Consider the following 11,905-nt stretch of genomic DNA (forward strand, 5'->3'; position numbering starts at 1 on the left):
GGGTCACAGGTACAGCAGTGCAAGGTTTTCCCAGGTCACAGTGGTGGGTCACAGGTGCAGCAGTGCAAGGCCTTCCCCAGCCACGGCAGTAGGTCACAGGTACAGCAGTGCAAGGCCTTCCCCGGCCACGGCGGTGGGTCACAGGTGCAGCAGTGCAAGGTTTTCCCAGGTCACGGTGGTGGGTCACAGGGGCAGCAGTGCAAGGATCACCCGAGGCCAGGAGTTGGAGACCAGTGTGGGCAACATAGTAAGACTCCAGCTCTACAAAAAAAAAAAAAAAATTAGGAAAAAAAAAACGTAGGTTGTGTGTGCCCTTGTGTCTCTGCCTATGCGTGTGCAGCATCAGAATTTCTGTTCATTTCCGTGGCTGGGGAGTAAGAGTTGTGAGTCTGATTTGTTTTCCGTGAGGCTCTGGGAGCTGTGCTGCTCTCACCATGTCTGCAGTGCTGTCTGCCCTGCCCTCTGCTGCTTTCGCCTTGATTGCTCTGAGAGTTCACTTCCTTGCCAGCTTTCCCACCCTGCAGAGGAACCAGTCTGCTGCTCCTTGCTGGGCCCAGGGTGTCTCTGGAGGGAGGTGTCCACCTCTCGAAGATGCTCCCATCCCCTTGCTACTCCCGTGGTGTGGCTCTCTTCTGCTTTCTTACTTTCTGTGGCACTGAGGCAGGAAGGTCATCACGTGGAGGCCTTTGCCAGACTGTAAGGAGGTGGCTGACCTAACAGTATCCGTCGGCTTCTCACGCCTCTTACAACTTTTATTTCAGAAAATACTGCAGGCAGATTGGGAGTAGTATTTGAGAGGTTGCCTCTCTCGTGCAGGTGCCAGTCCTTTTTTTCCTGTTTTCGAGAGTGAGTCTCGCTGTGTCACCCAGGCTGGAGTGCAGTGGTGAGATCTCGGCTCACTGCAATTTCCATCTCCCAGGTTCAAGCGATTCTCCTGCCTCAGTCTCCCAAATAGCTGAGACTGCAGGCACACACCACTATGCCCTGCTAATTTTTTTGTTTTGTTTTTGTTTTGGGCATGGAGTTTTGCTCTTGTTTTCCAGGCAAGAGTGCAGTGGTGCGATCTTGGCCCATTGCAACCTCTGCCTACCAGGTTCAAGCAATTCTCCTGCCTCAGCCTCCCAAGTAGCTAGGATTACAGGCATGTACCACCACACCTGGCTAATTTTGTATTTTTAGTAGAGATGGAGTTTCTCCGTGTTGGTCAGGCTGGTCTCTAAGTTCTGACCTCAGGTGATCCGCCCACCTCCGACTCCCAAAGCGCTGGGATTACAGGCGTGAGCCACCACGCCTGGCCCTAATTTTTGTATTTTTGTACATACGGGATTTTGCCATGTTGGCCAGGCTGGTCTCAAACCCCTGACCTCAAGTGATCCACCTGCCTCAGTCTCCCCAAGTGCTTGGATTACAGGCGCCAGCCACTGCGCCTGGCCTGAGTCCAGTCCCTCTGTGGGCTCAAACAGATGTCTTGGGCACATCTGTTTGTCTCTGCATCTGGAGTGTAAGGATGCCCCTAGGGATAGTGTTATGTTTGGATGGTCAAGGGAGGGTCACAGCCCAAGGCACCCCTCTTGTCGGGGTGTCGGACCGTGGTCCTGCCCTCCCACTTGGAGTGTGGTTGATTCTGCTGAAACCTTAGGACAGGTGTGCATTGTCTCTATGACTGGCTGCGAAGCCTGCCCTGCAGGTATTGAGAGATGCTGGTGTTTACAGTGGCCTGTAATTGACAGAGCAGGTGTCATGGCTTCCTTGTCATTTGTGACATGAGCGTTGTGATTCTGTCTGTATTATGGCCTCTGTCTTAGCCACTCACTGGTTTAAGTAATGACTTTCCATTTAGGAATGTGGAGAGTCATTGCTATGTATTGATGGTGTTTCTTAGGGAAATAGCCCAAGTGTATCTCCTCACAGCAGAAGAGGCTTCTGAAAAGTATTAAGGACTAAATGTGAGTACATCAAGTTAGATTTTACTATTGATTTTATATAATGTAGTTTCACAGAAATTTTCTCTGCAAGATGTAATTATACTTGAGATGACTGTAAACATTTTTTTTTCCTTAGAGACAGGATCTCGCCCTGTCACCCAGGGTGGAGGGCAGTGGTATGATCCTGGCTCACTGCAGCCTCCAACTCCTGCACTCAAAGTGATCCTCCCATCTCAGCTTCCCAAAGTGCTGGGATTACAGGCCTCAGCCACCACACCCAGTCAGCGTTCGTTAAGCATAGCATGTATATAAATGAAGACTTCAGCTTTCTGAAAATAAATTACTGGGCTGACTCTAGTGTTACCTTTGTGAATGGAAAAAAAGAGAGATCTTTGAAAAAATCTGGGTTGGGCCTGGTCACTCACATCTGCAATCACAGCACTTTGGGAGGCTGAGGCATGAGGATCCCCTGAGACCAGGAGTTCAAGACCAGCCTGGGCAATGTAGCGAGACCCCATCTCTACAAAAAATTAGTCATGCATGGTGGCGCACGCCTTTAGTCCCAGCTACTTCGGAAGCTAAAGTGGAAGGATCACTTGGGCCCTGTAGTTCAAGGCTACAGTGAGCTGTGATTGCACCACTGCAGTCCAGCTTGGGAGACAGAGCAAGACCCTGTCTCAGAAAAGAAAAAAGAAATAGAAGAAGCTAGAAAAGAACCTGTACCATTCTCGGCTGCAGCTTTGCATGCTTCTGGTCTTCCTTGTGTTACTGGGCTTCTCATAAATAGGGTTAACCCCTTTCTCTAGTAAATATTTGTTGATGCTCCCCCTCTTCTTATAGCTCATTCTTCCGTGAAGATTCAGTCTTGGGAGACCTACCTCTCTTCATCACTGCTGTCTAAATCGTTACCCAGAGTTGGGGAAAGAGTGCTGGATTTACGTGGATAACAATGTGTGATGTTTTGCTGACCCTAAGCTGCTCAGCCGTGAATTGCGGTGTAAAGCGGATTGTTAGAGGTTTATATAGCACGCAGCAGCTGGGGGCAGAAGCGCCTCTAACTCTCGGGTGCTGGTGTTCCTTTGCCAAGTTAACCCTCCTGGGGGACTGCTGGGAGGATCCTGCTTGGCAGAGGACCCCAGGGACGGACTGTCCCTAGAGGTGATGTCAGCTCTATCTTCAGGTGGACCTCCAAGTCAAAACTTAGAGGGCTGTAAAGAGACAGCCTTATTCCACAAATTTGTCAGGGTTTGGTGGACTTCTGGCAGCCGCTGGCTGAAAAAAATTCCTGTTACTTCTCACCAAGACCCTTTTTCAGGCAGTGAATTTGTCATTAGACAATTTGGTTGCAGTTGCTCAAGGGTGCATTGAACTATCTTGCTAGAAATTATTTCATAAAGTAATATGAAAAGTGTCTATAGAGTTTTGCCTTTTTTTGTGTGTGTGTGATGTAATCTTGCTCTGTCGACCAGGCTGGAGGGCAGTGGCAGGATCTCGGCTCACTGCAACATCCGTCTTCCGGGTTCAAGTGATTCTCCTGCCTCAGCCTCCCGAATAGTTGGGATTACAGGCACCTGCCGCCACGCCCGGCTAATTTTTGTATTTTTAGTAGAGGGGGGTTTCACCATGTTGACCAGACTGGTATCAAACTCCTGACCTCAAGTCATCCACCCACCTCGGCCTCCCAAAGTGCTAGGATTACAGGCGTGAGCCACTGAGCCTGGCCCTTGCCTTTTTTTTTTTTTTTTTTTTTTTTTTTGAGACAGGGTGTTGCTGTCACCCAGGCTGTAGTACAGTGGCATGATCATGGTTCACTGCAGCCTCCAACTGGGCTCAGGTGATCCTCCCACCTCAGTCTCCCATGTAGCTGGGACTACAGGCACGCACGACCACACTAGGCTAATTTTTTATTTTTTTGCAGAGGTGGGGTCTTGCTGTGTTGCCCAGCTGGTGTCAAACTCCTGGGCTCAAGTGATCCTCCTGCCTTAGCCTCCCAAACTGCTGGGATTATAGGAGTGAGCCACTGCACCCAGCCCGAGATTTTTGTATCTAGGTGGACGTTACCAGCAATATGAAGATCTAAACTTATTAATTGGGGTGGATCATTAAACACCCAGAGAGAGGCAGGAGTAGTTAATCTCTGTCTGTGTCATGAATTCCCACCCCCCATGGCTTCTGGATTTGGCCTCATGGCCATTTTATTTATTTATTTTTGAGACTGAGCCTTGCTCTGTCACCCAGAATGGAGTGCTTTGTCATAATCTTGGCTCTCTGCAACCTCTGCCTCCTGGGTTCAAGCAATTCTCATGCCTCAGCCTCCAGAGCAGCTGGAACTACAGGCATGCACCACCATGCGTTTTTGTAGAGATAGGGTTTTGACTTGTTGGCCAGGTTGGTCTCAAATTCCCGGCCTCAGGTGATCTGCCTGCTTCAGCCTCCCAAAGTGCTGGGGTTACAGGTATGAGCCACCACACCTGAACTGTTTATTTATTATTGGGACAGAGTCTCACTTTGTTGCCCAGGCTAGAGTGCAGTGGCGTGATCTCAGCTCACTGCAACCTCTGCCTCCTGGGTTCAAGTGATTCTCCTGCCTCAGTCTCCCAAGTAGCTGGGACTATAGGCATGCACTACCATTCCTGGCTGATTCTTTGTATTTTTAGTAGAGACAGGGTTTCACCATGTTGGCCAGGCTTGTATCGAACTCCTGACCTCAGGTGATTCGTTTGCCTCAGCCTCCCAAAGTGCTGGGATTATAGGTGTGAGCCACTGTGCCTGGCCACGTGGCCATATCATTTAATAAGCACGTCCAAAAAGCAAGACCCCTCTCTCTTCCTGCTGGTATACACTGGGAAATAGAGACTAGCTTGTGAAATGGCTTTCCTGCCCAAAGACCCCAGATAAGACAGCAGGGAATTGGGCTGTGCAGGCGTTAGGTCAGAGACTTAAGGAGGGAGGGAGGCCAGGGCAATGTGGGCTTCCATCTGGAGGACGATGGTGTGTGCGCGCTGCATTCCACGCTGGAGACGGCACATTCCACACGTACACGCGGCCCCGTCCCCTCCGGGAAGCAACTGTCGGAGTCTCCACTTTCCCGGAAGCCGTTCTCCCAGCCTGATGTTAGCCTGTCCTTTGTCTCAGTGACAGGTCCTCTGTGAGATGCAAGAGGCGCAGCCGATGCTGCCCTGGAAGAGATAGCCCGGGCTGTTGCTGGGGTGGCGTGTTTTGAAGGATCTGCACCAACGTGTGTTTGGTTTTTTCCTGCAGGAGTCTGAGGGATTTGGTGACAGGCTGTTCCTTAAGCAGAGAATGAGCTTACTGTCTCAGATGGCTTCATCTCCCACCGACTGCCTGTTTAAGGTAAGACAACAAGATGTCTCTGTGGGTAAAGGTAGGTGAGGAACACTGCATCTCTTGGCATCTCTATAAAATCCATCAGGGTTGGCTGGGTGTGGTGGCTCATGCCTGTAGTCTCAGCACTTTGGAAAGCGGGCAGATCACCTGAGGTTAGGAGTTCAAGACCAGCCTCGCCAACATGGTGAAACCCTGTCTCTACTAAAAATACAAAATGGCCGGGCGCGGTGGCTCACGCCTGTAATCCCAGCACTTTGGGAGGCCGAGGCGGGTGGATCACGAGGTCAAGAGATCGAGACCATACTGGACAACAGAAACCCTGTCTCTACCTAAATTACAAAAATGAGCTGGATGTGGTGGCGCGTGCCTGTAATCCCAGCTACTCAGGAGGCTGAGGCAGGAGAATTGCCTGAACCCAGGAGGCGGAGGTTGCGGTGAGCCGAGATCGCGCCATTGCACTCCAGCCTGGGTAACAAGAGCGAAACTCCGTCTCAAAACAAACAAACAAACAAAAATACAAAATGAGCTGGATGTGGTGGCGCATGTCTGTAATCTCACTCCTTGGGAGGCTGAAGCAGGAGAATCACTTTAACCCAGAAGGTGGAGGTTGCAGTGAGCCAAGATCGTGCCATTGCACTCCAGCCTGGGTGACAGAAAGACTCCATCTCAAAAAAAGAAAAAAAAATCCATCCAGGTGGTGGTCTGCATAAATCCTAAAGTTCCATTTTGTGCTCAAAGTGGGCGGTGGGAATGCTGAGGTTTTTAATTTGGGATCAAGGCCGGGTGGGGTGGCTTACATTTGTAATCATAGCACTTTGGGAGGCCGAAGTGGGAGGATCACTTGAGGCCAAAAGCCCGAGACCAGCCTGGGTAACATAATGACTACTGTCTCTATTAAAAAAATACAAAAATTAGCCAGGCGTAGTGGCGGGCACCTGGAGTCCTAGCTGCTCAGGAGGCTGAGGTGGAAGGATCACTTGAGGCCAGGAGTTGGAGGCTGCAGTGAGCTGTGACTGTGCCATTGCACTCCAGCTGGGTGGCAGGGTGAGACCCAGCACGTTTCCCCGTCTCCCCGGCGTGCTGTGCTTTGCTGTGCTGGGTGGCACAAGTGTGGGTGCTGGGCCCTTCGATTTCTCAGTTCCTTGAAATCCGACTTGTTCTTCCATGCCAGCTCAGCGGTGCCTCTGCTGGCAGCCCTGGCAGAGCTGTTGCCTTCCCCAGGCTGGAGGAGCCCCTCTCAGATGGTTGTGGGTGTGTGCACTGGGTTGGGAACGCTGTGTCTGACTTCCTGGTGTTCTGGTCACCTGGCACGGGGGGCAGCTCCCTGCTCAGACCCTGGCAGGCCACTCAGGTGCCCACAGGGCAGGCAGTGAGGGCTGGGCGAGGGCAGAGCCCCCTGGGGACCTGGGGGCCAGGTGACCTGGAGCCAGAGTGGGTCCCAGGAAGGAGCACGTCCAGGAAGGCAGGTTTGCGTGTTGATGGAGTCTCCTGCTCATTGCAGCTGTTCTCTTTCCTTTGCAAGCTGAAGCTCTATTAGAATGAAGGGATCCCTAGTCCATTGCAAAAGTAAGAATAATAATAAATTTAAAAAAAATACAAGATGAAGCTGGGCATGGTGGTGTACATCTGTAGTCCCAGCTATATGGGAGGCTGAGGCAGGAGGATCATTGGAGCCTCGGAGGTCAAGGCTGCAGTGAGCTCTGATCATGCCACTGCATTCCAGCTGGGCAACATATTAAGACCTTCTAAAAAAGAATGGATCAATGAATTCTGTTATTTATCACCATGTAATAATTCACTGAAAAAAGAATAGAAGAGGAACAGGACTGAGGCTTTTTCTAGTGAGGGGGCATCCACACTAATGTTCAGAGATGTGTTGTCTGCCTGCCTTTCCTATTGCTTTATGAATTTTGTCACTTTTTTTTTTTTCTGACACAGAGTCTTACTCTGTCACCCAGGCTGGACTGCAGTGGCGTCAGTGGCATGATCTTGGCTCAACTCACTGTAACCTCCACCTCCTGGGTTCAAGTGATTCTCCTGTGTCAGCCTCCCAAGTAGCTGGGATTACAGGCATCTGTTACCACACCCAGCTAATTTGTGTATTTTTAGTAGAGACGGGGTTTCACCATATTGGCCAGGCTGGTCTTGAGCTCCTGACCTCAAATAATCGGACTACCTTTGCCTCTTAAAGTGTTGGGATTACAGGTGTGAGCCACCTCGCCAGGCACATTGCTTTTTTGATTATGGAAGACTTTTATCATTTCCAGAAATAGAGTGTAGTAGTCAGCAGGCCATCATTACGCAGTGGTTTCATCTCCCCCATCCCCTTTCCCTACCGCCAAGATGATTATGAAGGACATGCGGGAGATCAAATGATTTCATCCACCAACACATAGATGAGCGTTTCTAAAAGGATTCTCGGCCAGGCGCGGTGGCTCGTGCCTGTAATCCCAGCACTTTGGGAGGCTGAGGTGGGTGGATTACTTGTGGTCAGGAGTTCGAGACCAGTCTGGCCAACATGGCGAAAACCCATCTCTACTAAAAATACAAAAATTAGCTGGGCATGGTGGCGGGCACCTGTAGCCCCAGCTACTTGGGAGGCTGAGGCAGGAGGATCGCTTGAACTCGGGAGGTGGAAGTTGCAGTCAGCTGAGATTGTGCCACTGCACTCCAGCCTGGGCGACAGAGCTAGACTGTCTCAAAAAAAAAAAAAAAGAAAAAAAGGACTCAAAAAATCCACCCCTAATAATCGAGTAACTCCTGCACGTGGATAGCGTCTTGGATGTCACTTTTCAGCATATCGCATCAGGTAACCAGAAAGAAGTGGAGAGACTTCTGAGCCAAGAAGACCACGATAAAGATGCCGTCCAAAAGATGTGTCACCCTCTGTGCTTCTGCGACGACTGCGAGAGACTCGTCTCTGGGTAAGAGGGTGCTGGGGGGGGGCTCTGTGTGCCAGGCAGCAGGAGACAGGAGGCCCTCTGGAACTTCTCCACTGTGTGCCGTGTGACTGCAGATAAGAGCTGTGCGCCCTGCCCCCCAGCTGCCTGTGCCGTAGAGTGGAGTTGATAACATCTGCCCCTTTGGAGAATCAGATGGGTTAGAGGTTGTCAAAACACTTGCCCATCAGCGGGCTGGCTGCCAGGGTAGGCTGGTTGTAGGGCCTGCCCCAGCCTCAGAAAGGGGGTTTTAGGATGGGAGGCGTGTCAATTTTTCAGTAACATTTTCGGTTTCCTGTTATCTTTGTCAGGCTCTTTTGCTGGGTGTTGAGGCCTAAAGGGTTGGTGGGGGAGAGACTCCAGGGCCAGGTACCTCTGTTGTCACGCTGGGGGAGCCCTGGGACAGTGCGGGACATGCAAATCTTGGGTGGGATCCTGGGAGCCGCCTTCTGTCCATGGTACCTGCATATGTACCCGGGCAGGGAGAGGCGCGGCAGCACCATTCCCACGTGTTGTTTTCTGTGTCTTTCTGTATTTTAGGAGGCTGAACGATCCCTCAGTTGTCACTCCATTCTCCAGAGATGACAGGGGGCACACCCCTCTCCATGTGGCTGCTCTCTGTGGTATGTGGTCCTGGGCTGGCCCCTAAGGGCTGTCACAGCAAAGGGATGGTGCCCAGGGTGACCCAGCAGAGAGGCCTGGCTGATGGGCAGGGGGTTGGCAGTTGGGGCCACATCGTGGGTCCACCCTCCAAGGGCTGGAAGGAGAAGAGGGGCAAATGCTCCGGAGGCCTTGATGGCCAGCGTGCTGCCTCCTGCGCTGGGTGAGCCCCCTGCGTGGTTCCCATGGCATGGAGACACTCCCTAACACTGCCCTGGGCTGGGGACGCAGAAAGGAAAGGCTTGAATCTGAGCTATGAGAATGGTCTCAGAATCGTCTGCTTGCAGTTCTTCTGGCCTTGCCTTTAAGAAATTATTTTATTGCCCCGGCACGGTGGCTCATGCCTATAATGCCAGCACTTTGGGAAGCGGAGGCGGGTGGATCACCTGAGGTCGAGAGTTCGAGACCATCCTGACCAACATGGAGAAATCCTGTGTCTACTAAAAATATAAAAATTGGCCGGGCATGGTGGTGCATGCCTGTAATCCCAGCTACTTGGGAGGCTGAGGCAGGAGAATTGCGTGAACCCAGGAGGCGGAAGTTGCAGTGAGCTGAGATTGCGCCACTGCATTCCAGCCTGGGCAACTGAGCAAGACTCTGTCTAAAATAAAATAAAAATAAATAAAGTGCACATTCAGGATAGAAAGTGTAAGGTCCTCCAGAGTCCCCGGCCTTCCCTGTCTCCCAGAGATCACTGTGACTGATGAGTGTCTGGGGTTTCTGCATGCTGTGTGGATGTGTGGGTGCATAAAGTGTGTAGTGCTCTAGGGCTCATAGTGTTCTGTTGTGTGCAGTTTTTCCCTTAGCACGATGCAAGAATGTATTTCCTTGGCAGTATTTTTAATGGCTGCATAATACTCCATCTTATGAACGATGAGTCATGGAATCTGTGGCTGTCTAAGACTCTTTTCGATTATTTTCTATTGCTGAGAGGTGGACTTTGGCTGGGTCCCCTCCAAGGGCCACCCTGTGTGTCCAGAGTCTGCAGAGCCTTATTTGATATTAGCCGTAGTTCCTCTCTAGCAGAAAAGGTATCTATCGTGTGTTTCATGCCCAGGACGAGCAGGGTGCAGTAGTGTATGGTTTTATAATTAAGGTGTGCAAGGCCTCTGCGCCTGCCCTCGCCATCGTGACATCCTTCTCCTCTGTAGGGCAGGCATCTCTCATCGACCTCCTGGTTTCCAAGGGTGCTGTGGTGAATGCCACAGACTACCACGGGGCCACTCCGCTCCACCTGGCCTGTCAGAAGGGCTACCAGAGCGTGACGGTGAGCAGTGGTGCCTTTGCGGCGGGCTGTGGGCCTGGTCCTGCGTGGTGATGGTACAGTGGTGCTGGCTACGCTGCGCCCCCGTCTCCTGGTACTGTGCCTCCCTCGTCCCACACCAGCTCTGCTGCGGCAGTCATGAGGGAATCCAGGGACTGATCCCACCTTTCTGGGTCTCCTGGACAAGATTGTTAGGTTTAGATTTGAAACTTCCTGGCCAGACGTGGTGGCTCAACGCCTGTAATCCCAGCGCTTTGGGAGGTCAAAGCAGGAAGATGGGTTGAGCCCAGGAGTTCAAGACCAGCCTGGGCAACCTAGGGAGACCCTGCCTCTACAAAGAAAAAAAAAATTTTAAATTATCTGGACATGGTGGTGCGCACCTGTAGTCCCAGCAACTTGAGAGGCTGAGGCGGGAGGTTCGTTAGATCCTAGCAGTTTGAGGCTGTAATGAGCAGTGATCGTGCCACTGCACGTCAGCCTGGGTGACAGAACGTGACCCTCTCTCTAAAAAGAAAAACTTCCTAATCACCTGGGGGAAGAAAGTGTAGGGCTTTAGACTTTTTTCTTCAGTCTCTAAACTCTGTCAGGAAGGATGGGTGTTGGTATAGTTTGAATAGTAGCATAAGTAAGATTGAAGACAGGAACAAACGACCTCCCCGTGCTAAGACTGGAGGCTGGGCCTCCCGGGGAGGGGGCTGGGCCCTGCTCATCGCCTTCCTTTGTCTCTGCAGCTGCTGCTGCTGCACTACAAGGCCAGCGCGGAAGTGCAGGACAACAACGGGAACACGCCGCTCCACCTGGCCTGCACCTACGGCCACGAGGACGTGAGTGGCCCTTGCTGTTCCCGGGGGGGGGGTGCGCTCACTCTTTCCCACTCGTAGAGAAGTCGAGATGTCTCATTAGTCTAACCTATTTTGTGTCAATAATTATTGGAACATTGGGTGTGTGAATTTTTTTAACTTGAAAGAATGTTAGGCCGGGCGTGGTGGCTCATGCCTGTAATCCCAGCACTTTGGGAGGCTGAGGCGGGCAGATCACCTGAGGTCAGGAGTTCAAAACCAGCTTGACCAACATGGTGAAACCCTGTCTCAACTACAAACACAAAAATTAGCTGGGTGTGGTGGTGGGCGCCTGTCACCCCAGCTACTCGGGAGGCTGAGGCACAAGAATCGCTTGAATCCGGGAGGCGGAGGTTGCAGTGAGCCAAGATTGCGCCACTGCACTCCAGCCTGAATAACAGAGCGAGACTCCATCTCAAAAAATAATAATAATAATAATAATGTTTAATCTACCACAGATGCCGTATTGAAGTAACAGAAAGTTAAAACTAGTTGCTCATTATCTTATCCGGAGGTAAAATCGTCCTCATTTGTCCTTGCCACCGTCTGGTTCTTCCTTGTGCACATATTCAATTTTTACATTTTCTGTTTTTATTATTTCTTTATGTTTGAGACAGGGTCTCACTGTGTCACCCAGGCTGGAGTGCAGTGACGCGCTCTTGGCTCACTGTAACCTCCGCCTCCCGGGTTCAAGCGATTCTCCCACCTCAGCCTCTGAGTACTTGGGATTATAGGCGTGTGCAACCAAGCCCAGCTAATTTTTATATTTTTAGTATAAAATAAAGTTCTAGACCAGTTGGCCAGGCTGGTCTAGAACTCCTGGCCTCAAGTGATCTGCCCACCTCAGCCTCCCAAAGTGCTGGGATTATAGGAGTGAGCCACTGCACCCGGTCTTTATTTTTTAAAATTAGAAAAAATAAAAATTTTTTT

At 51.1% G+C, this 11,905-nt stretch overlaps 1 protein-coding gene across 6 annotated transcripts in view; it reads left to right on the forward strand.

The window, feature by feature from the left end:
- Positions 1-11,905, forward strand: part of ANKRD27 (ankyrin repeat domain 27) — a 72,597-nt gene that overhangs the window by 37,399 nt on the left and 23,293 nt on the right. For all 6 annotated transcript variants that reach the window (XM_017504260.2, XM_017504261.2, XM_017504263.2 and 3 more), the window contains 5 exons: positions 5,187-5,279; positions 8,070-8,197; positions 8,753-8,835; positions 10,024-10,139; positions 10,868-10,960. In XM_017504260.2, coding sequence (XP_017359749.1) covers positions 5,187-5,279; positions 8,070-8,197; positions 8,753-8,835; positions 10,024-10,139; positions 10,868-10,960 — 513 coding nt within the window. The remainder of the gene's footprint in view (positions 1-5,186; positions 5,280-8,069; positions 8,198-8,752; positions 8,836-10,023; positions 10,140-10,867; positions 10,961-11,905) is intronic.

This window comes from Cebus imitator, unplaced genomic scaffold (assembly GCF_001604975.1).
Source record: "Cebus imitator isolate Cc_AM_T3 unplaced genomic scaffold, Cebus_imitator-1.0 Scaffold318, whole genome shotgun sequence".
Lineage (NCBI taxonomy): Eukaryota > Metazoa > Chordata > Mammalia > Primates > Cebidae > Cebus > Cebus imitator.